The 25,706-nt window shown below is 45.4% G+C and overlaps 1 protein-coding gene across 8 annotated transcripts in view; it reads right to left on the reverse strand.

Moving 5' to 3' along the window:
* The window catches only part of LOC120909852 (survival motor neuron protein-like), a 57,276-nt gene that overhangs the window by 27,014 nt on the left and 4,556 nt on the right, over window positions 1-25,706 (reverse strand). For 2 of the 8 annotated variants that reach the window (XM_040321601.1, XM_040321592.1), the window contains exons 2-8: window positions 10,123-10,194; window positions 5,468-5,701; window positions 5,104-5,298; window positions 2,976-3,206; window positions 1,812-1,994; window positions 1,602-1,670; window positions 1,368-1,517 (exon numbers count right to left, since the gene is read on the reverse strand). In XM_040321601.1, coding sequence (XP_040177535.1) covers window positions 1,368-1,517; window positions 1,602-1,670; window positions 1,812-1,994; window positions 2,976-3,206; window positions 5,104-5,298; window positions 5,468-5,701; window positions 10,123-10,194 — 1,134 coding nt within the window. Of the gene's footprint in view, window positions 1-1,367; window positions 1,518-1,601; window positions 1,671-1,811; window positions 1,995-2,975; window positions 3,207-5,103; window positions 5,299-5,467; window positions 5,702-9,489; window positions 9,689-10,122; window positions 10,195-25,706 lie in introns of those variants that run through there. The other 6 variants (XM_040321620.1, XM_040321639.1, XM_040321610.1 and 3 more) reach the window with 5 other exon arrangements.

Below are 25,706 nucleotides of genomic sequence, written 5' to 3' on the forward strand. Positions count from 1 at the left end.
ACTATGTGGAGCATTTTTCTTTTTATGGTCAACCTGAGTTAACTAAGGAAAAGGTGGAAGCGAGGTAAGGGTGACCACTGGGGAGCTGTTGGATTGATTACCACAAGTGTATCAGCCTTTCTTTAGTTTGAGAGGCAAATCCATCTGGTGCCTGGGAGCAGATGCACTACACAGCAGGTGTCACATGAGAGTGGCAGTGGATTTTGTGTGAGCAGTATCAGGAACAAGATTCTGTTTCTCATCACTGGTGTGGTGTTCTTTGGACTTTATTATTGAAAGGGCTTTTATTATAAGGGCATTTAGATGTATGTGTTTGAATTGATTTATCACAGCGCTGCCTCACATCCAAATATTGGGGAATGCAAGGAATGTGTATTTTAAGTATTTATTTTAAGCGGCAGCAGTGAATGTGTATATTTTATTATTTACTTTTTTTTCACTTATTGGAATTTCATTATAGTGGTTTTGAATCACTATCAGAATATTTCGTTTTGAACATTTAAAGTTGAACTAAAGGCAGAAGATTTTTTACCCTGATGCATTCTCTGCATTAAGGTAAAAAACCTTCTGGATGCAGCTCCCCCCCAGCTCCCAACTCAAATCAGCGATGTGCATGAGAACAGCAGCTCTTACAGGTCTCTCTCCTCTCATTGGCTCACACAGCAGCAGAAGCCACAGCCAGTGAGCCAATGAGGAGAGAGCAGGGGGGTGGAGCTGCTCTGTGCAAAACCATTACACAAAGCAGGTAGGTATGACATGTTTGTTATTTAAAAATAAGAAAACTTTACAATCACTTTAATCACTGCACTCCACAAGAGTGGTGTTTCTGGTGTTGACTAAAGTAGATTAAAATGGTTGTAAACCGCTGGCCATTTTTTTCCCCTTACCTGCAAGGTAATCCTAATGTGCTAGTACTTACCTGAAAACGAAGCATTCCAACGATGCAATGTCATCACTGGAAGCCGCTTCCATCTTGCTTCCGGGTTTGCGAGCTCCGGCTCTGTGACTTGCTGCGCAGGAGCCGACGTTCACGGCAGAGGGCTCTAAAGGAACGGCACCGGTGCCATTTAGAGTGCATGCGCCTGTGATGTCACTGGCTGTATGTACAGTAAATATGTCCTAAACGGTGCACATTTAGGGGATATTTACACTACCTATAGGTAAGTCTTATTATAGGTTTACCTATAGGTAAAAGCAAGAGATAGAAGTTTATTTCCACTTTAAATCAGCGGTTGAGCACAGATAGGGTAATCACAGCATGTTAAAAAGAACACATTGCCTAATAGGGGAAAACAAAAGGATCACTTTATTCTTAATGAACTTTCCTTTGGCTATCTAGTCACTGAGAAGCCAGCAAAGATAGATACCTTGTAGAAGCCTGTATGATATCCAGTCATATACCAAGCCATCAGCATACAAGCTAAGACATCTTCATCTTCCTGCTCTTCTTCATCATAGTCCTCCCACTCTGTGCTAAAGAAAGGAGGTGGTGGCGGTGGTGGAGGAAGGGGTGCTGACTGACAAAAGTAAAGCGAACCACTTTAGGAGCCAAAAACGAAATAAGGCAGATTAAAAATGTAAGCGGTATAGCAGCCACTTACTGGGGGCCAATTGTGCCAGGCAGGAAGATGAGCTCTCACAGGTGGTGGAGGTGGTGGCCAAAAACAGCCCTAAAATAAAAAAATAAAATATTTATTTCAATATTTACTTTTTGGCACGTTTAAAGAAGAAGTCAAAGACTCATCATGCCCTATCTCACCAGATTACAGAGGTAAGCTTTTCCTCAACCGAACATACTGTAGGATACTCACCTTGGGTGGAGGAGGAGGAGGTAATGAGGGTGGAGGTGGTGGAGGGGGAGGCGGAGGCGGTGGAGGAGGTGGAAAAGTGTACATCCAGTCAGACTTCTTCCCTTGTTTCCTCCAATTACGTGATAGATCAGGTGATGAGGTAGAACTTCTTCTTGTGTACATCCAGTCTGTATCCTCCTCATCCTGCCAATCAAAGCTGTTACATGTGAAAGCCAGCCAGCCCCTAGTGAATCATGCTCAGTCTCCCCCTGCACCATTTGAACTAGTAACAAACTCAGTCTGCTCATCTAATAGTCTTAACCCTTTCATTGTCAGGAGGAAACTTAGCAAAAAAAAAAGTGTAACAAAGCAGATCATGAAAGTATGTCTGGCATCACAGATCCATTCAAAAAGGTATCATTATTGAGAGGATGACTTATGTTTATGACATTCAGGGGAATTAAAAAAAAGGTTCCTGCACCATTATAATGGCACAGGAAACTGGTGTAACTGGCATGCGGCACATTAACAAAACCTACAGCTCCAGCTGAATTGACTTCTGTGCTCTGCCTGATGCAGACACAGCATAGAACACCGACAGATTGCTCTTAATTAACAAAGGCTTGCACCCTTTTTGTTAAATAAGAGTAGGATCTGCTCTGTTTTTTCTTAGTTTAGAACAGTAGGAGAGGCATAAAGCCTGGGCCATTCTTTGTTAAATCCCCAATTATGTATTTTCTCTAAACGTTACCTTGTGTGTTAACGACTAGAGAAAGTACTCAATGGCCCATACGTTTTGCAGTGTTTTTACATCGACGTGATGCTGGACATACTTTTTGGTGCTAGAACTAACAGATGTTAGTTCTAGTACACGCGAAACATAAGAAAGTGCTGTGCATGTGTTCTTTCGGTGACAATGAAAAGGTTAAACATATATTATCCCCAATAGGCAGAAGTAGCTAAAAGTCCAATTCTTTGGTCAGTCTCGATAATGTTATATGCTAAGTCTGAAGTCATTGTCTCTCCGTATACTATGCACAATATTTTTTACTTTGAATCTTAGAAATGTCACACCTACCACCCCCACTATTAGCACAAGGGTAATAAATTTAAACCTCTACCTCTTACAGCCCTAAATGGTCCAGGCACCAAACACAACTCAGTTCCACACATATCAGGCTGTACCCCTGAGCTATCCAGTCCTAGAGGTGCAGGACTCGCCTGCTTCTTGCCGTGAGTGTGTGCGGGGAGTCTGGATGGAGGCATCAGATCAGCCAAGTTCTGCTCCGCCTCATTGTTATATCCCTTATACACCACCACACAGGTGCCCAAAACCTCATCCACAGAGCGAATAACGGCTGAGTATAGCTGTCCATCCTCAGACCACTGCACTGAACAACGGTCACCAACCTTCCACTATATAAGAGAAAAAAATTAGAGATTGTGGACTTGTAGGTGTTATAAAAAAATATATAAATGTAATAGAAAAATTGAAAGAGAAAGAGAAGAAAAATAGTATATCTGCCATTAGATGAAAAAGTCTGTGTATAAAGAAGCTACAACCTGGCAGGCAGGAAATCTAATACTATACAGGAATACCAGTTAAAGCAGAGGGAGGGTTGGGGTAATCTATTCAATACCTTTTACGATGGAATTAGAAAGGACAACTGGTTTGGCATAGATTGTAAGCTTAGTGGTATAAATGGTGGTTGTCCTAATGACCACTGAGGTTAATGGGGAAAAGGAGCTCAAACGTTTGATAATAAATTGTTGTAACTTGCCAACTATTCTGAGAGAGTAGATGCACAAAAGGGTCATTTATAAACTGCAGAATGCTCTCCCACAAAACAGGTACGCTTCCAATGTGCTTGTCTGAATTTACCAATGAATGTATTTTTTTCATGATTGTTTACAGGCAGGTTAAAACCTTGGGTCAACCACCTCAGAATCATGAAACACTTTCTTTACTGTCCTTATTCAACCCCTTTGAAATTAAAAGTTTTATAATATCTTGTTTTACATGAATAAGTGTTAATCTAATAATTCTTTAAATCCAACTGATTTGGCCCATTTACAGATATTATCTAAACCAGGGGACTCCAAACCTTCTAAACAAAGGGCCAGTTTACTGTCCCTCACATTTTAGGGAGCGCTGCACTGTGGCCAATGGGAGAAAAAAATGTCCTGGCAACAATGCTCCATTGGTATTAAAGGAAGTACCCCATCTTTGGTATCAATTGGAGGAATGGTGCCCCATCATTGGTGTCAATGGGAGGAATGCTGCCCTTTCATGGGTGTCAATGAGAGGAATGCTGCTCCATCAGGGGTGTCAATGGGAAGAATAGTGCACCATCATTGGTGTCAATAGGAGGAATAGTGGATGTCATGGATGTCAATGGGAGGAATTCTGTCCCATCATGGGTGTCAATGGGAGGCATAGTGCACCATCACTGGTGGCAATGGGATAAATAGTGCCCCAACATTGGTGTCAATGGGAGGAATTGTGCACCATCATTGGTGTCAATGGAGGGAATAGTGCCCCAACATTGGTGTCAATGGGAGGAATAGTGCCACATCATTGATGTCAATGGGAGGAATAGTGCCACATCATTGATGTCAATGGGAGGAATGTTGCCCTTTCATGGGTGTCATTGAGAGGAATGCTGCCCCATCATGGGTGTCAATGGGAGGAATAGTGCAGCATCATTGATGTCAATGGGAGGAATAGTGCTCCATCATTGGTGTCAATGTTAGGAATAGTGCACCATCATTGGTGTCAATGGGAGGAATAGTGCACCATCATTGGTATCAACAGGAGGAACAGTGCCCCAACATTGGTGTCAACGGGAGGATTAGTGCCCCAACATTGGTGTCAATCGAAGGAATAGTGCCCCATCGTCGGTATCAGTGGTTGGAACTATGCCAGCAACAGTAGGGGGAATAATGCCCCAAGGGCCAGATAAAAGCAAGCAAAATGCTGCAATTTGGAGGCATCATATCAACAAAGTTTGAAATATAGAAAATTGATGCCTACTGCGTGAACATGGGTTTATTCAAATCTCATTCCTTTGAACTTTATAAATGACCCCCTAAGGTAACAACATATCACAACTACAGTGAACTGTGATAATAATTTATTAGAGGGGGTATACGAATCCATTAACACAACTTAGAAGCTGTAATCACTAAACTATGAGAGAAAATATGAAAGTATTGTAAGAAGGGTTAACTAAGAAGGCAATACAGACACTGAGCAGCGAGGTCAATTAGAAGAAGCTGGTTGGGTTTGGTACTACAGAAAAGACTCAGTCACCTGTTTGACAGGTGGGGTGCTATCCCCACTGCTCCCCACAGACACTATTTCATCCAGCTGATGTCTCTCGGTATTTCCATAGCCATCATACTGGACCACACAAGTGCTGCTTTCTCTGTCAATGGATTTTACTGTAGCAGGGTAGACACATCCATCCTCTGACCAAACTGCACTACAAGGGTCTCCCACTTTCCACTAAGAGGGGAAAAAAATATGATATTGAGCATGGGTGGCAAAATACATTTCAACTTTTACTTAATTCTCAGAAACCAAAGTTAAAAGAAGAAACAAATAAAATACAATTTAACTTGCAACTCTGCATTTATGTATTTTAGTCTATTTTAAAAAAAAATAAGCCACTCACTTTGGTTATGAGAGAGCGAGAGGTTGAATGAGAAGAAGGATGCGTCAGAGGAGGAGGAGGCTGTGCCTTCTTCTTCTTACTCCACTTGTCCCCCTCATGCTTTGGGTGATCCCTGTGACCGTCTCTCTCCCACTCTGATTCTCTTGTCACGTCTCGCTGACAATCTTTTTGGGGATCACCTGATGCAGTGGCTTCTTCTGCCCTCCGGTTTTTATCAGTGCATCTAAGCATATCCTGGGGATAGGGATTAAAGTGGTTAATATTCTTCAGGAGATCTTCACCTACTTTTTTGTTAGCATTATTATTTTATTCTCTACTTTTTAAAGTGGTTGTAAAGGCTCAAGGTTAGTTACCTTCATGCATTACCCACTTAAGCCCGATCTCGATCCAGCGATGTGCATGACACCTGAGCTTCTCCCAGGAGACATTGGCTCCTCCTACTGTCAATCACAGCCAGTAAGCCAATAAGGACAGAACAGGGGTTAGGGCCAAGCCATGGCTCTGTGTGCCTTATGGATGCATAGAGTGGAGCTCAGGGGCAAGCATGCACCAGTACCCCCATTGCAAGCAGATTGCTATTGGGGGCAATGGCTGAAGAAGAGAAGCCAGGAGCACCGGAGGGGGACCTGAAAAGGAGGGGGAATGGGGCTGCTCTGTGCAAAACCATTACACAGAGCAGGTACAGTGCCTTGAAAAAGTATTCATACCCCTTGACATTTTCCAAATTTTTTCATGTTTCAACCAAAAACAAATGTATTTTATAGGGATTGTATGTGATAGACCAACACAAAGTGGCACATAATTGTGAAATGAAAGGAAAATGATAAATGGTTTAATATTTTTTTACAAATAAATATGTGAAAAGTGTGGTGTGCATTCGTATTCAGCCCCCTTTACTCTGATACCCCCAACTAAAATCCAGTGGAACCAATTGCCTTCAGAAGTCACCTAGTTAGTAAATAGAGTCCACCTGTGTGTCATTTAAAGTGGAAGTCCACCCTAACACTTAAATTCTCCCCAGCAATCATTTATGTGAGCTAAGTTCAGCCTTATGCCTTAAAAAAAAAAAAATCCCAGTTTTTCTACCTTTATTTTGCAGTATCCAGTGCCGTCACATGACTTCAATTTTACTTCCTTCTAAATCTAAGAGCAGCCAGTGGTTGTGGTTATTGAAAGCTAGTGACATCACTTCCCGGTTGGGACACTGTTCCTGTGTAGCCAGTGGAAATGGAGCCTTAAACGTATTACTCACATGTAATGAGCAATATAAATTGATCTGTATCCTTCCAAACTTTCCAAAATGTGCCTTTGTACCCCATTTCTTTCATATTTCTTCCCCAGCTCTGCCGTTTGCAGCAGCTGGGCGTGTGTCACACCATGCACACTGTACCCACAGTGCCATACAGACACAACCACGTGGTTCTACACTATAGAAAACCTGCAGCATGTTAGATTGTAATCTATCTTACAGTTTCTAAAAAACATAACATACTTCCAAAGCATGCCCTCTCTCTCTCAGGAGAAGCTGCTGACCAAAACAAGGCTATGAAGACAGGAGGAGATCATGATCTATACAGGATAGGAGGGATGGCAATGGGGCTGGGCGGGTCTTGGCAAACACGTGGAAGAAGATGCTCTGGTCAGATAAGACCCAAATTTAACTTTTTGGCCTAAAAGCAAAGCGCTATGTGTGGTGGAAAACTAACACTGTACATCACCCTGAACACACCATCCCCACCGTGAAACATGGTGGTGGCAGCATCATGTGGGAATGCTTTTCTTCAGCAGGGACGGGGAAGCTGGTCAGAGTTGATGGGAAGATGGATGGAGCCAAATACAGGGAAATCTGTTTAGAGTCTGCAAAAGACCTGAGACTGGGGTGGAGGTTTACTTTCCAGCAGGACAACGACTCTAAACCTACAGCCGGAGCTACAATGGAATGGTTTAGATCAAAGCATATTCATGTGTTAGAATGGCCCAGTCACAGTCCAGACCTAAATCCAATTGAGAATCTGTGGCAAGACTTGAAAATGTCTGTGCACAGATGTTCTCTATCCAATCTGACAGAGCTTGAGCTATTTTGCAATGAAAAATTGGTAAAAATGTCACTCTCTAGATGTAAAAAGCTGGTAGAGACATACCCCAAAAATACTTGCAGTTGTAATTTGTAATTACAGTGAAAGGTGGTTCTACAAAGTATTTACTCAGGGGGGCTGAATACAAATGTATGCCACACTTTTCACATTTTATTTGTAAAAAATGTTGAAAACCATTTATCATTTTCCTTCCACTTCCCAATTATGTGCCACTTTGTGTTGGACTATCACATAAAATCCCAATAAAATACATTTAAGTTTTTGGTTGTAACATAACAAAATGTGGAAAGTTTAAAAGGGGTATGAATACTTTTTTAAGGCACTGTAAGTATGACATGTTTGTTATTTAAAAGAAAAAATATAACCTTTAATGTCACTTAAAATTATATGAATTAATGTTTAGGGGATCAAGCCCTAAAATGAATGGAAAACCCATTAACTTAGGTTACCTTCAGTGGAAAACACATGTCAAAATGATCCGTAAATCCAGAAAGGCAGAAGGAACCACAGTGGCCAAAGAGAGAGCAGGTATTCCACATAATGAATTAGAATACTTGCAGCTTCTGGGGTGCAGGGAAACAGGGAATTTCCAAGCCGCCAGAAAGACAAATATATAAACGCTTATTTTACAGGTGACCTGTATTATAAAAGGTGACTCTGTGGGAAGACTTGTAAGGTAATTTGTAACCAAATTTCCCTGGAATGAGAAGGCAAAACTTTGTTTTAGTAGGGTGCAACAGAGGCATTAGGAGTCATTTATAGAATCTTTCTTGGTTTGACTGCGGCAATGGTCAATGGTCCCCATAAAAGTGTCAAAAGTGTCCGATCTGTCCGCCGCAATGTCACAGTCCCGCTAAAAATCGCAGATCATCGCCATTACTAATAAAAAATAAATAAATTATAAAAATGCCATAAATACATCCCCTTATTTTGTAAACGCTAAAACTTTTACACAAACCAACCAATATACGCTTATTGCGATTTCCAAAAATATGGAGAAGAATACATATTGCCTAAACTGATGAAGAATTTTTTGGGAGGAATATTTATTTTTAATATTAATATTTTTTCTTCAAAACTGTCACCTTTTTTATTTATAGCACAAAAAATTAAAACCGCATAGGTGATCAAACACCACAAAAAGAAAGCTCTATTTGTGGGGGGGAATGTAAATTGTGTTTGGGTACAGCGTCGCACGACCGCGCAATTGTCAGTTGAAGCGACGCAGTGGCCTGGTCATTAAGGGGGCAAATCTTCCGGTGTGTAAGTGGTTAAAGTAATGATATGCATCTCTTTTCAGTTAATGGCACTTCACACTTTCATTTTTGAGAAAGTTTTAGACTGATTTAAAGATAACCAGTAAGACTCACTGGTTGCTTTGCCCATTCAGCCTCTATAAAGCCTTTCCCCAATCTACTTAATACTAACCTTCCCTGCACTTCCCCACTACTCCCTTGCTGTGCATTCCCATCACAATGTAACCTCCATGTTAGGTAGTATTCTAGCTTATGCAGTGTGGATGACATTGTCCCCCTGTTCAGATAACAGCCTTCAGAACTGACGGTTGGCCACTGCATCCTGGAAAAAGGTTACATGCCCCCTACACCTGGGTATTTGCAATGCCACAGAGCAACAGAACTGTGGGGGAGCAGAGTGAAAGTGAATATAAGTGAGATCAGGAAGCAAGGAAGTAAAAGACTGTGTCACTTCATCCACGAATGGGAAAATATTCTCCTTAAAGTGATTATAAGGTGATTGGAGGAGAGCAGGCTGAGTTCCCAGCATAGCTAGAGAACTGACCACGTTGTGCTCTCCTGCTTAGCGTGGTCAGTTTTAATAGGAAAGCAAGGAGACTAGTAGGAAGACCAAGGGTTTCACATAAAGGAAGCAAAACAAAGAAAACAGGATATTTTCTCATACAAGTACATGGTACAGCAGCCACATATCAGGAATATGACGTGTCGGGTAACAAATGCTTTAATTTGTTATAGCATTGCAGCCTTTCTGCTGAAATAGATGTGATTGCTGTTATTCGGTTATATTCTTTCCATGGCAGTGCAGAAATGTCAGTCCAGTGTCAGGCTGTGAAGTCTTTATAGAGGCACACTTGTCTCCTGCCTGTGCTCAAGGTTAAAATCTGGGATGCTAAAGAAGAAAAAAAGTTCAATTAATAAATCCTCTTGTTTTCTTTTATATAAACTTAATTGTGCACTTGTTATAGGATTTTGAATGTGTGTTTGCAGCAGTGAGCTCAGGCAAGTTGGCCTTACAACCCAACCCTCAGCTGCCACCTCTGCTCTGAAGGGAGAATACAAGTAAATAATCAACAAGCAATCCTGAGCAGAAAGGCTTTACAGTAAAAAAACAATTCAACCATAGAGGTTAACCTTATTAGAAATGCCCAGTGGCACAGTAACTGTCCCTCTTTATTCTTCAGAAAAATAAAGAGGTTCCTATTTCAACCACTCGGCAGCAGATTCTGTTACAGAACTCAATGAGTGTTACTGCTGCCATAAAAAAAGGGATAGAGAAATACAACTATGTAGTAGGTATAGGTACCTGGAAAGACTGGACAGCCTTTTCATAGGATTTAATAAGAGCAGCATCGTCCCACTCATCAATATCTTCACTCTGCAAGACCCGAGAGAAGATATTTCAGGACACATGCATTTCCCAGCACCCACACTTCTCAACTTTTATGCAAACACCACTATGTACGTATCTCACAAGCTTCTTCTACACAGCCATTGGGACACATACTTCATATCACCTCCTGACGCACGCTCCAAACTCTACACCAGTACGGCTTACTCACGATCATACGTTTTGTCCATACTAATGCCAGTCCCAAGTTTGTTTTACGTCCAGTACAAGTTGCAGCGGCAAATTTTATTCTGCACTTGCTAGAGCAGTGGTCTCCAAACTGCGGCCCGAAGGCCGGATGCGGCCCTTTGCTTGCCTTTATCCGGCCCTTTGCTTGCCTTTATCCGGCCCTTGGGGCACTATCCCTCCCACTGATACGAGACACTATTCTGCCATCTGACACTGACAATGGAGCACCATTTCTCCCACTGACACAACTAATAGAGCACCATTACTCCCTATAATACCAGCAATGTGGCACTATTCCTCCCCCTAATACCAGATGTTCACTAACAATGATGCCAGGAAAATTTCTACTCCCGCTGGCCAAAGTCCGGCCCTCCAAGAGTCCAAGGACAAAAAAACGGCCCTTTGTTTAGAATGTTTGGAGACCCCTGTGCTAGAGCATGCTGGAAGGAGGGGTCCTGCAGTGTTGGTCAGCCCCTTGGTATATGCATGTGATACCATAAACCTTATATGCATAGTGATGCCATTCTTCTATGGCTTTGCAAGAACATTTATTAGAGTGGTTGGAATGCTTGTTATAGAACACTTTGGAGTATCTTTGTTTGACTACCAATAGTTCTGTCATCTACAAACAATAGACAATAAACGTTGTGCGTGTCTAAAATTTCCAATCGGCAAAAGGGTCTGTAGAAGGTATCAGCACAAAGCAAGGTTGGGCAAATGCCGGACCACCTCCTGCTCAGTGATTCTGATGGCGCGTACACACGATCATTTTTCAGGTTGTAAAAAACAACGGGCCAGATCCTCAGAAGGGATACGCCAGCGTAACTGCTGTTACGCCGTCGTATCCCTGTTTCTAACTATGGAACTGATCCACAGAATCAGTTTTCCATAGTTAGGCAGAATATCCGGCATGTGTAAGGGACTTACACTGCCGGATCTTAGGATGCAGTACCGCATCCGCCGCTGGGGGCATTTCGTGTCGAAATGCCGCCTCGGGTATGCAAATTAGCACTTACGGAGATCCACGAAGCTTTTCAGCTTCGTTTTTTCTCCGTAAGTTTTAGTTTGCAAACGCAAAATTAGGGCTGCTTTTACAAAGTGTAAACTGTTTACACCTTGTAAAAACAGACCCTTCTGTCCAGCGACGCGATTTTTTTTTTGTTTTGAATTTTTTTTTTTCGCGCCGTATCTTTTTTTTTTCCGACGCAACTTTATTGACCCGTCGCAATCCACAAAGCTCGGCGTAACGTAATTTCGTACTATGCACGTCGGGAAAATTACGTCACGAGCATGCGCAGTATGGCCGGCGCGGGAGCGCGCCTAATTTAAATGGGAATCGCCCCCATGAAAATAGGAAAGCCAAAGAATTCTAGGTAAGTGCTTTGTGGATCGGGCAATTAGGTAGAAATTTTAAGGCAGTGTAACTTAAATGGAAAAAATTCAAGTTAGTCTTACCGGTAACTTGTTTTCCAGAAGTCTTTCAGGACAGCACCTTGAGATATGGTGACTCCTCCCACTCCATCAGGAAACACCTTCTTTCCAATCTTTTAAAAGGGAGGTCCTTCCTTGTACCAGTCAGTTGTAATAGAGAAAAACCTCCGGCCCCGGCTGGAACACATAAACACATACGTTAGTCACAGCATAGTTCATTTAACACTCATAGGGCGGGTCGTTGCTGTCCTGAAAGACTTCTGGAAAACAAGTTACCGGTAAGACTAACTTGAATTTTCCCGAGGCGTCTTTCAGGACAGCACCTTGAGATGATAACAGAGACTTACTACCTTAGGGCGGGACGACAGCTTGTAAGACCTTCCTGCCAAATGCCTGATCACTGGCCGAGGTGAGGTCCAATCTATAATGTCGCACAAACGTGTGAAAACTTGTCCACGTCGCTGCCCTGCAGATTTGCTCTGGCGTGGCACCAGCTCTTTCTGCCCATGAAGTTGCAAGAGCTCTGGTTGAATGGGCATTAACCCCTTCTGGTGGGGTCAGGTCTGCCTGTAAATAAGCCTCCCGGATAGCCAGCTTCAGCCACCTAGCTAGGGTCCCCTTAGATGCCTGTTGGCCCTTCTTGATACCCCCAAAGAGGACAAATAGAGCATCCGAGCGTCTGAACGGACCTGTTATCTCCAAATAACCTAATAAAGTCCTTCTGACATCCAACATGTGAAAAAATAATTCCTTCTCTCCCGAAGGACTAGAACAAAAGCTGGGAAGGACAACGTCCTGTAAACGATTTGCCTTAGAAGCTACCTTTGGCAAAAATTTAGGGTCAGTTTTAAGCACTACCCTATCCGTAAATAAACATAAATAAGGCTCCTTAATAGACAGGGCCTGTAATTCGCTGATCCTACGTGCCGAGGTAATAGCGATCAAAAACAAAGTTTTTAGGGTAACATTCCTAAGCGATGCTTCCCCTAAGGGTTCAAACGGCTTGTTTGCCAGGGATCTAAGTACCACTGAGAGCTCCCACTTCGGGAACCCCTGTAACCGAAGTGGTCTGGATCTCGTGAGAGACCTAAAAAACCTACCCACTAAGGGTTCTGTGGCCACAGGCCTCTCCAAGAACACTGCGAGTGCGGATACCTGCACCTTTAGGGTACTGATAGCTAAGCCTTTATCTGCCCCTGCCTGTAAAAACTCCAAGATGGAACTTAAATCTCTAGGGTCCTGGCCCGCTGAGCTACACCATGTGGAAAATACCTTCCAAACCTTGGCATAGATAGCTCGGGTCACTTTTTTCCTACTGTTAAGCAAGGTGGAAACTAGACGGTCAGAAAACCCTTTATTTTTTAAGATTTCTCTCTCAGAAGCCACGCTGCCAAGGAAAGTCGTGCCACTTCCGGGTGAGAGACCGGGCCCTGTGCTAGAAGATCCCGCCTGAGGGGCAGGTGCCAACAAGGTTCGGCTGCCATCGTCAGGAGCGTCGCGAACCATGCTCTTCTGGGCCAAAACGGGGCAATGAGGATGACCGGGACCCTTTCCTTCTGGACCTTTCTCAGAACCAAGGGAATTAGCTGAAACGGGGGAAAGGCAAAGCAAAGGCGAAATTCCCAGGGATTTGCCAGAGCATCCACCCCTAGGGAGCCATCCCCCTGGCTCAGAGAAAAGAACTTTCCTACCTGGGAGTTCTCCTTCGAGGCGAACAAGTCCACCTCTGGTAGACCCCATCTGTCGGTGATCTGTAGGAAAACCTCTGGATTCAGGGACCACTCTGATTCCCGAATCTGGTGTCTGCTTAGAAAGTCCGCCACCCGGTTTAGTGATCCTTTCAGATGTAGGGCCGTCAGGGAAAGTAAGTTGCTTTCTACCCAGAGCAGGATTTCTGTGGCAAGGGACTGAAGCATCCGGCTTCTCGTACCCCCCTGTCTGTTTAAGTAGGCTACCACCGTGGAGTTGTCTGTCAAAATCTGAACATGGCGACCCCGTAGGTGTGGAGCAAAGCCCACTAGGGCCAGGGCAACTGCTTTCAGTTCCCTCCAATTTGAGGAACGCAGGGATTCCTCCTTTAGCCAATTTCCCTGAGTGAACCTTTCGTCTAAGTGGGCTCCCCATCCCCAGGCGCTGGCATCCGTGGTAAGCCTCTTTTCCACTGGGAAGAACCATTCCAGACCTTCCACAAGCACTCTCTGATTTTTCCACCAGTATAGGGATCTCTTTACACTGGCTGGAATCTTCACCTGGGAGTCCAGGAAATTGGGCTTGTGATCCCATGCTTTCAACAAAAAAGCCTGCAGGGGTCTGAAATGCAATCTCACCCACTGGACGGCTGGCATGGTGGAAGTCAAGACTCCCAGAGCTGCCATAACCTGCCTGACGGTTAGTGTCTGGTGGGCCTGCAACAACCGAACGGAATCTAAGACCTTGGTTGTCTTTTCCAAAGGGAGAAATATTCTCCGGCATAGTGAATTCACCTGGAATCCCAGAAAACGAATCTCCTGTGAGGGTACTAGGGCGGACTTCTGAAGATTTAAGATCCAGCCCAGGGATTCCAAGTGACTTCGTGCCCGAGACAGATCTGCCAACAACCTCTCTTTCGAGGGGGCAAAGAAGAGGAGGTCGTCCAGGTAGGGGATGACCTGTATCCCCTGAAGCCGCAAAGGTGCTAAGGCTTCTGCCAGCACCTTGGTGAAGATCCGAGGTGATGATGAGAGCCCGAAGGGGAGGGCCCTGTATTGGAAATGCTGTACTGTGCCCTCCAACTCTACAGCTAGCCTGAGAAACCTCTGCGACTTTGGGGATATAGGAATGTGTAAGTACGCGTCCCTCAGGTCTATCGATGCCATGAAGCAACCTGGCGTCAGAAGATTCCTGATGGAAAATATCGAATCCATCTTGAATCTTCTGTACTTTACACATCTGTTTAGAGGTTTTAAGTTCAGGATTAGCCTGAATTTTCCCGTGGGCTTTCTTATTAGGAAGACATGAGAGTAAAACCCCCTGCCCTGGTCTACTAGAGGGACCTGGATTAATACTCCCTGCTGTCGAAGCTCCGACAGGGAGGACTTTAAAGCCAATGCCTTCACTGGATCTCTTGGGGTCTGAGTTACCAAAAATCTTGTTGGTGGGGCCTCCGAGAACTCTATAGTGTAACCCTGGGCGATAGTGGTCAGAATGTACCGGTTGTCTGTCACTGCCGACCACTGCGGAAGGAAATTCTCCAACCTTCCGCCTACCCGTGGGGCTGAGTCATTGCGGCTTGTTGGTTTGCGCAGGAGGATTGAAAAGGACTCCCTTACCTTTACCCTTCTGCGCTGACCAACCTCTCTTTCCCTGTGGCCCTTTACCCTTATTTTGCTGCTTATGGGCCCGAAAAAACCGCTTAGGGGGAGGATTTTTCGCTTTTACTGGGAAAGCCTTTTTCTTATCTGCCGTCCTGTCCAGGATACTATCTAGTTCAGGGCCGAACAGTAGGTCTCCCGAGAACGGGATTCCACATAATTTACTTTTGGACGCTGCGTCTCCTGGCCATGTCTTGAGCCAAAGGGCCCTCCTGGCTGAGTTGGCTGAGGCTGCGGACCTGGCAGAAAATTGAATTGCCTCGGCCGAGGCATCTGCCATATAGGCAACTGCTGCAGCTATAGTGGAAAAAGAATCCAAAATATCCTGTTTCGGGGAATCAGCCTCAATATGTGCTTTAAGCTGATCCACCCAATATTCCAGGTTACGAGCCACGCAAGTGGTAGCCATGGCTGGTTTCAGATTGATCAAAATAGACTGCCAGGCTTTCTTAAGGAGAAGATCCATACGCTTATCCATAGGATCTTTGAGCAGACCCATGTCCTCAAAGGACAAGTCCGTGGAACGCGAGACCTGCGAAAAGGCTGCATCCAGCTTTGGAACCTTGTTCCAGATAGCTGATGGATCCTCTCCAAAAGGAAAGCGTCTCTTGTGGGACTTGGAAAAAAAGGGTTTTTTCTCCGGTTCCTGCCATTCCCGTAGAATAGTCTCGGAAATAACTGAATGTACCGGGAAGGTACGACCCTTGGGTTCGCAGAGACCAGCATACATTCTATCGTGCAAACTTAGGTCCCTCTTCTCCTCACCCAGTCCTAAGGTAGCGTAAATGGCTATAAGGAGATTGTCCACCTCCTCTAAGGAAAGTTTAAACTTTGCGGAAGACCCCGTTTCCTCCTCAGTCTCCGATTCCCCACTAGAGGGGTCCTGAGGTTGCCCTAAAGATACCTCCTCGAAGACCGAGGGCCCAGAAGATAATACCACTACCTCCTGGGAAGACTGAGAGGTGGACGGCTGAGTAGAGGGGGTAGAAGCTAGGGATCCCCTAACTGACTGGAATGAGGCCAGTAACTCGTTTTTAACGGAAGAGACTAACTCCTCTCTAATAGAAGCTGACTCTTCCTGTACTACTGCCACGATGCATGCTTTGCACCAAGGTTTCTTCCAGTCCTCCCCCAATTTAGTCCTGCATGCAGGACACCTTCTCTTAGTATCCGATTTGACCTAAGGAAACGGGCGAGAAGAAAAAACAATAAAGGGGTCCGGAATGAGACCCGGTCTCAGACAAGAAAAGGAACCCCCCCATTCACCAGGTGCGCCAGGAAGGAAAGTGACCACTACCTGCGTCCTGACAGGCCCCCATGCCACTGGGGGGAAAAAATAAGGAGACCGAGAGAGAGAAAATAAGACCCCCTCGCCCCTAAGGAAGACAGACTCACGTTACTGCTTCCCGCCGAGGTCCTGCTGGTGCCAGTGCCTGCTCCACTCGCTGTGTCTTCTGTGTTCTCCATAGTAGAAACGACAGCGCTACTCCTGTGGCATGTGTAGCGCTTCCTGGATTCCTAAAGCGCCGCTGCGCCGGACCAGGAAGCGGAAATAGACCCCAGCGTCCGCCCTGCCCCTCCTCCCGGCGCGCCGGAAGTGACGCGCGTCTCCGGAGCCTGGCTACGCCAAAATGGCGGCGCCCCGCGCACACGCGGGGAATCGAATGCCAGGTCCCAGATTTGCTGGCTCCACTGAGCACGGGGAAGAGAGGAGCCTGAATACCATCACCGCCACGCGGGTGGCACAGGAGAGCGGACAGTCTCCGCGACGAATCGCCGCAAAAGAAAAAAGAAAGGTAGGAGTACAAAAAAAGAGTCCGACTTTCAGGAGCTCCCTGAGATATCAGACTCCCTCCTAAAAAGATGCCCCCTCCGGAGGAGGAAACACAAAAACTGACTGGTACAAGGAAGGACCTCCCTTTTAAAAGATTGGAAAGAAGGTGTTTCCTGATGGAGTGGGAGGAGTCACCATATCTCAAGGTGCTGTCCTGAAAGACGCCTCAGGAAAATTAAGTTACGCCGGATCTTTGTGGATTACCCCCAACGTTTTAAGGGTCTAGAAAAAAATACGTTTTTTTCAACCCGATCATTAAAACCGCCTTGCCTACACACGATCGTTAAAAAAAAATGCTCTAACAAAGCGTGGTGACATATAACACGTAAGACGGCACTTTAAAGGGGAATCTCCATTCGGATGACACCACCCTTGGGGCTGCTTTAGCTGATTATGTGTTAGTAAAAGACGATTTGCTCTTTTCTGTCTGTTACAGCGTGATGAATTTGCTTACTCCATTACGAAAGATAATTTTACCAGAACGAGCGCTCCCGTCTCATAACTTGCTTCTGAGCGGATTTTTCACGTCGTTAAAGCCCACACACGACCATTTTTTACAACCCGAAAAACAACAACGTTAAAAACGTTGTTACAAAATAGAGCATGTTCTAATTTCTTATTGCCCGTTTTTCAGAACCCGAAAAATGCTCTGAAGCCCACACACCATCGTTTTTTAATGACAAAAAACTTATTTTACAACCCGAAAAATGATCGTGTGTACACAGCATAAGAACCCTTTCACACTGGAGGCATTTTTCAAGCGCTTTAGCACTAAAAATAGCGCCTGAAAAAAGCCTCAGCTGCAATCCAAGTGTGAAAGCACGAGTGCAATAGCGGCGCTTTGCGGGCACTTTTAACCCTTTTCCGGGCCGCTAGCAGGGGTTAAAAGTGTCCCGCTAGCAGCCAAAAAGCTCTGCAAAAATGAGTCAATTACTCTTTTTAGCGGTGCTTTAACGCCAACGCCCGGGCGCTGTGAGTGTGAAAGCACTCTAAGCTCTAACAATTAGGGCCCTTTCACACGGGCAGACCGATCGGGTCCACCTGTTAGTTTTTCAGGCAGACCCGATCGGACCCTTCAGTCTCCTATTTGGACACCTGATCCAATTCAATCCTGTCCGCTGACTGGCGGATCGGATGGCAAACGAGTCTAAACAGACAGGCGGTCCATTTACTTCTGACCGCCCATAGAAGAGAGTGGGTTGTGTCCGCCCTGGAAAAGCAGAACAAACACATACCAGCCATCCACATGCTCAGCAGAGATAAGCAAACGGATTCCATGCTGAGCAGGCCGACTCTCAATGGAGCCCGCTTCGTGTGTAAAGTTGTTGGCAACATTTTTTTTTCGCTGCAGAGAAAGCCAGTGGGAGCTGAAAAGAATGATCAACGTGAAAAATACATGGTATACCTTTAGTGAATTGAATTTATTGTCCTATTAAAATTCTTCCAAATGTGCATGGCATAGATTGCTTTAGTAGTATATAGCCAATTTCAAGCAGCTATCTTTGTTAATCCACCACCATACAGACTGTGATAATAGTATTGTATTAAATAAATAAAATATTACATGAACAGAAAGAAATGACCAGCTCGCCCATCTACTCGCTCCAATACCCTTTTCAGAGTACACAATCCCTATGCTCTAACATGTAATAACAGTACATTTCTGAAGACTAATCAGCACTCCGGGAACAAGTAAAATCCAATCTCTAAAATCTCTGCTACCTCTTATCACCCTTGCAGGGACATGCAGAGAATAGAAGGGGGCTGTCTGCCCACCTCCTCCATAGTGCAGACTATGAAGACCAGTCATTTCTTTGGCTTCTAGGGGGTATACTGTGCACATACTGTGTGTGTTTCCAGGGAAGAATGAGAAGGTGCCCACTTCCAGGCTAAAGGGCAGAGGGAAGCCAAATACTCCTCATGCCCACAACCTACATTTATAGGTAAAGTTGATCCAGGGAAAATCCGATTGCCTCTCGGGGGATCAGGAAGGAATTTTTTCCCCTGCTGTAGCAAATTGGATCATGCTCTGCTGGGGTTTTTTGTCTTCCTCTGGATCAACTGTGGGTATGGAGTTGGGTATATGGGATTGTATATATTTTTTTCTTTTGGTTGAACTGGATGGACTTGTGTCTTTTTTCAACCTGACTATCTGTGCAACTATGTAACTATGTAAACATGCATTCTCTATCAGGCAAAGGGAAAACCAAAACCAAAACTCAGTTTTACTTACCATAACCTTCTTTTGCAATAAGGATAGGAAGTATAGGATAGGATGCACAACTACAGCACCCAAAGTCTTATAATGTTATGGTTACTTAAGAGAATAAATAAAGCATGTATTATCCGACTGCAAATGCAACCACAAGTGCTTGACTCATGGTTGCATCACAGCAGTGCAATGCAAAATGCACATTCAACAGTTCTAAATAAAATAAAAAGTCTTCAAGGGGTGGCAGTATTGAATCCTGAATGCTTGCAAACCTCCTCTTACCTTCCCCTGAAAAGCAATCCACCAAGGATCGCATTTCAGTGGACCAGTAAACACTGCCACAATGTGAAAGGAGACTTACTGTGTACCCATGTTTTACCTACTGTATGACACATGTAGACCAAAGCCTTAGACAGACCATACAACAAATATTCTAATTGTACGTGTCCTTTAACCCTTTCACTGCCAAGTCCGTACGGCCCTACAGCACTGCTTGCAGCTGGCCGGGTCCGTATGCTGTATGGACCTAATTTCTCCCTCTGCTATAATCTCATGGTCACTTCAGTGACCATAAACTTATAACAGAATTGTTCAGCAGATGCTGAACAATTCTATAATTCTGATTACAACCCGCTGATCAGAGTTTTTAACCTCAAATGTGCCACTTCCCTGTCCTCAGCCTCTCCACCTCCCGCTGCACCTATTCTTCTAAAACTGCTCCCCCCACTCTCCTTTCCTATCCCCTTCATCCCCCTTCTCCCCCCCCCCCCACCACCCTTATAAGCCGGCATACTTCCTCTGCCTTTCCCACTGGCTTCAGATGTGTCCCCCTGCCAGTTCGATCTGCCAAAAGAAAGCTCTATTTGCGGGGGAAAAAGGACATCAATTTTGTTTGGGTACAGCATCACACGGCGCAATTGTCAGTTAAAATGTTGCAGTTCTGTATTACAAAAAGTGGCCTGGTCAGGAAGGGGGGAAATCCTTTCAGGGCTGAAGAGGTTAACTAAGGTTCTCTAACAAACCTCTAAGGGCTTCACAGAACAGCTGTATTTATATTGAAAATAAATTAGACACAGGTGGACTTTCTACTAACTAGGTGACTTCTGAAGGCAATTAGTTCCACTGGATTTTAGTTAGGGTTATCAGAGTAAAGGGGGCTGAATACAAATGCACGATACACTTTTCAGATAATTATTTGTAAAAAAAAAATTGAAAAACATTTTCCTTCTACTTCACAATTATGTGCCACTTTGTGTTGGTCTATCACATAAAATCCCTATAAAATACTTTTCTGTTTTTGGTTGTAACATGACAAAATGTGGAAAATTTCAAGGGGTATGAATACTTTTTCAAGGCACTGTATGTGCAGCTGCTGCATGCACTGGATACACTTAGACCTCGTTCACACTTGAGCAGTTTTCAGCTCGACGCTCAGAATCGCTCAAGCAAAATCCTATTTATTTCAATGGCCGAAATCAGTCCCAAGAAACATCGAATTAAAAGTTGTACAGTCCCAACAATCTTCAATCAGGTAAAATGTAACCACAGCATTGCAAACTCCACTCCATGATCCTATGATGACACTGAACTACTCTGATGACAGAATGACAGAAAAAAAATTGTTAAAGACTGTCACCAGTCGGTATCCCTGATCACTGCCCCATCAGTTACATTATTTTTTTAATTTCTTGGCATTTTAGGGCCTCAAGAAATGAGATAGGCCATCAGTACATCAAATTGATCAATTTTCATATATATATATATATATATATATATATATATATATATATATATATATATATATATATATATATATATATATATATATATATATATATATATTACAGCCCTCAAAATTTCAACTCGCCTGCTCACATTTGACGAGTGAACTTATGAGGAGTACACAAGTATAGACAGGGCTGTGCTGTCCTGGAAATGTATAGCCAGTCCCAACCCTCCCCCCCGCCGTGTACAGCCGTAGGGACCGCCCCTGTCCACCTCCCTCCTGCTGCTCATGCCCGCCCCCTGCACAGGCTCACAGTGAGGGGCATTTCAGTAGGAGCAGTCCGTCGCCTGGGACCGCCCCTCTCCACCTTTCTCCTGCCGCTCATGCCCACCCCCCACACAGGCTTGCAGCGAGGGGCATTTCAGTAGGAGCAGTCCGCCTGGGACCACCCCCCGCACCTCCCTCATCCCCATGCCCCCACACAGGCTCGCAGTGAGGGGCATATCAGAAGGAGCAGTCCGCTGCCTATAGCCCCTCTCCACCTCCCTCCTGCCACTCATCCCCGCCCTCAGTGTTTACACAATTCTTGAACCCTTGGCTGCAGGAGAAAGGTAACTGTCAGTGTGCTGTGACTAAAAGCAGCACATATGCTTGAGGGGGTTAAGGGCGTTGAATAGGAAATCTAACAAGATGTGTGCTGGGAGGAAAGGAGGTGTTAATTGGAGGCATAGGTCATACTTATGCCTCCAATTCCACACCAAGCCCCCCCCCCCTTCAAAACCTATGCCTCCAATTCCACTGCATTGCATTGAGGGTGCATTGATGGGCACTGATCGGGCTGCGCTGATGGACACTGATGAGGCTGCGCTGATGGGCACTGATGAGGCTGCATTGATGGGCACTGATGAAGCTGCATTGATGGGCACTGATGAAGCTGCATTGATGGGCACTGATGAAGCTGCATTGATGGGCACTGATGAAGCTGCACTGATGGGCACTATTGAGGCTGCACTGATGGCCACTGGTGAGGCTGCACTGATGGCCACTGGTGAGGCTGCACTGATATACCATAGTTTGTGGACTGTATAACTTTCACACAGACTAAATAATATACACTGATCATGTAAATCATGTAATCATGTTACTGATCATGTAAATTGGTAATTTTTCTTTTATACACTATATTACCAAATGTATTGGGACACACTTCCTTTACACCAGTGTTTCTCAATTCCAGTCCTCAGGCCCCCCCAACAGGTCAGGTTTTCAGGATTTCCCTCAGATGAAAAGGCTGTGGTGATTACTAAGGCAGTGAAACTGATCAAATCACCTGTGCAAAATAATGGAAATCCTGAAAACCTGACCTGTTGGGGGGGCATGAGGACTGGAACTGAGAAACACTGCTTTACACACACATGAACTTTAATGGCATCCCAGTCTTAGTCTGTATGGTTCAATATTGAGTTGGCCCACCCTTTGAAGCTATAACAGCTTCAATTATTCTGGGAAGTCTGTCCACAAGGTTTAGGAGTGTGTATGGGAATGTTTGACCATTCTTCCAGAAGCGCATTTTTGAGGTCAGGCACTGATTTTGGACGAGAAGGCCTGGCTCGCAGTCTCCGCTCTATTTCATCCCAAAGGTGTTCTATCGGGTTGAGCTCAGGACTCTGTGCAGGCCAGTCAAGTTCCTCCACCCCAAACTCGCTCATCATTGTCTTCATGGACCTTGCTTTATGCACTGGTCCAAATCATTTGGTGGAGGGGGGATTATGGTGTAGGGGTTTTTTTTTTTTAAGGGGTTGGGCTTGGCCTCTTAGTTCCAGTAAGGGAACTCTTAAAGCATCAGCATACCAAGACATTTTGGAACAATTTCATGCCCCCAACTTTGTGGGAACAGTATGAGGATGGCCCCTTCCTGTTCCAACATGACTACGCAACAGTGCACAAAACAAGGTCCATAAAGACAAGGATGAGCAAGTTTGGGTTGGAGGAACTTGACTGGCCTGCACAGAGTCCTAACCTCAACCAGATAAAAGAACTTTAGGATGAATTAAAGTGGAGACAGTGAACCAGGCCTTCTCATCCAACATCAGTGCCTGACCTCACAAATGTGCTTTTGAAAGAATGGTCAAACATTCCCATAGACACACTCCTATACCTTGTGGACAGCCTTCCCAGAAGAGTTGAAGCTGTTATAGCTGCAAAAGGTGGGCCAATTCAATATTGAACCCTACGAACTAAGACTGGGATGCCATCAAAGTTCATGTGTGAGTAGGCGCCCCAATACTTTAGGATGACCTTTTGGATGTAAAAAAATGCCTCAAAACTCGGGGGTCGTCTTATACACCGGTACCTGTCTCAGTCAGGCTGCGGGCATCCATTATTCAAAAGCCGCGCCTCCTCCTCAGACTGTTCCGTGATAGGCGGAACACTCATTTTCCCAGAAGAGCCTCTGTTCAGTGTTCCGTCTACCATGGATGCCTTCTTATCCTCTGACGAGAAGACATCCGTGATAGGCGGAACACTAAACAGAGGCTCTGCTGGGAAAATTAGTGTTCCGCCTATCACTGGAAAAAGTCTGAGGAGGAGGCGCGGCTTTTGAATAATGGATGCCCGCAGCCTGAAATCCTAAACTCTGCAAACAAAATAAGGTAGGGAGATCGTCGAGGCCAGCAATGGCACAGTGAGGACGGCAATGGCACAGTGGAGGCATGTAATGGCACAGTGGAGGCATGTAATGGCACAGTGGAGGCATGTAATGACACAGTGGAGGCATGTAATGACACAGTGGAGGCATGTAATGGCACAGTGGGGGCATGTAATGGCACCGTGGGGGCATGTAATGACACAGTGGAGGCATGTAATGGCACAGTGGAGGCATGTATTGGCACAGTGGGGGCATGTAATGGCACAGTGGGGGCATGTAATGGCACAGTGGGGGCATGTAATGACACAGTGGAGGCATGTAATGGCACAGTGGAGGCATGTAATGGCACAGTGGAGGCATGTATTGGCACTGTGGGGGCATGTAATGGCACAGTGGGGGCATGTAATGACACAGTGGAGGCATGTAATGGCACAGTGGAGGCATGTAATGGCACAGTGGAGGCATGTAATGTAATGGCACAGTGGAGGCATGTAATGGCACAATGGAGGCATGTAATGCAATGGCACAGTGAGATTACTCGGCAGCGCTCATCCCCCTCCTTCCCCTCCGAGCCCAAGGTACACTATCGGCGTATAGCACGCACCCCTGATTTTCCCCCTATTTTCAGGGGGAAAAAGTGTGCGGTATACGCCGATAAATATGGTATATACTGTAGTTTGTAGATGCTATAACTTTCACGCAAACCAATTAAAATATGCCTAATGGGATTTTTTTTTCTTTTAACAAAAATATATAGAAGAATACATGTTGTCCTAAATTCATGAAGAAATTTGATAAAAACTGTGTTATTGGATATGTTTTATAGCAGAAAGTAAAGGATATTGTTTGTTTTCATAATTGAAATTTTTTTTGTTTGTTTATATAATAAAAAAAGAAAACAATCCTGTGGTGATCAAATGCCACCAAAGAAAGCTCTGTGGGGAAAAAAAAATGATATAAATTTGGTTTGTGTACACAGTACAGCATTGTATGGCCGCACAATTACCAGTTAAAGTATACCGAAAAGCAAAAAATGCTGTAGTCATGAAGGGAGTAAAATCTTTCAGAAGTCAAGTGGTTAACCGGTTGCCGACCGCCTCCTGCATATACACGTTGGCAGAATGGCACGGCTGTACAAAGCAATGTACAGGTACGTTGCTTTGAATTTGCTGCCATGCGGGGTGAGCACGCACCCCTGCCGCAAGCTCCGTGACCATGCCCACAGATTCGATGTCCCGCGATCGTGTCACGGAGCGGCAAAACAGGGAGGTGCCTATGTAAACAAGGTATTTCCCTGTTCTGCCTTGTGACAGGACACTGATCTACTGCTCCCTGTCATCGGGAGTAGTGATCAGTGTCGTGTCACTGGTAGCCCATCCCCCACACAGTTAGAATCACTCCCTAGTAGGGGTGCAACGGATCAAAAAACTCACGGTTCGGATCGTTCCTCGGATCAGGAGTCACGGATCTGATCATTTTTCGGATCGGCAAAAAAAAAAAAATTCTCCCCCACTGTAATATCCACATCTCCCCCCCCCCCCCCCCACTGTAATATCCACATCCCCCCCCACTGTAATATCCACATACCCTCAGGCAAGACACAGCCCCCCCCCTCAGGCAAGACACAGCCCCCCCCCTCAGGCAAGACACAGCCCCCCCCTCAGGCAAGACACAGCCCCCCCCCCTCAGGCAAGACACAGCCCCCCCCCTCAGGCAAGACACAGCCCCCCCTCAGGCAAGACACAGCCCCCCCCTCAGGCAAGACACAGCCCCCCCCCTCAGGCAAGACACAGCCCCCCCCCCTCATGCAAGACACAGCCCCCCCCCCCCCCCCCCTCAGGCAAGACACAGCCCCCCCCTCCTCAGGCAAGACACAGCCCCCCCCCTCAGGCAAGACACAGCCCCCCCCCCTCAGGCAAGACACAGCCCCCCCTCAGGCAAGACACAGCCCCCCCTCAGGCAAGACACAGCCCCCCCCTCAGGCAAGACACAGCCCCCCCCTCAGGCAAGACACAGCCCCCCCCCCTCAGGCAAGACACAGCCCCCCCCCCTCAGGCAAGACACAGCCCCCCCCCTCAGGCAAGACACAGCCCCCCCCCCTCAGGCAAGAC

The sequence above is a fragment of the Rana temporaria genome, chromosome 1 (assembly GCF_905171775.1).
Source record: "Rana temporaria chromosome 1, aRanTem1.1, whole genome shotgun sequence".
Lineage (NCBI taxonomy): Eukaryota > Metazoa > Chordata > Amphibia > Anura > Ranidae > Rana > Rana temporaria.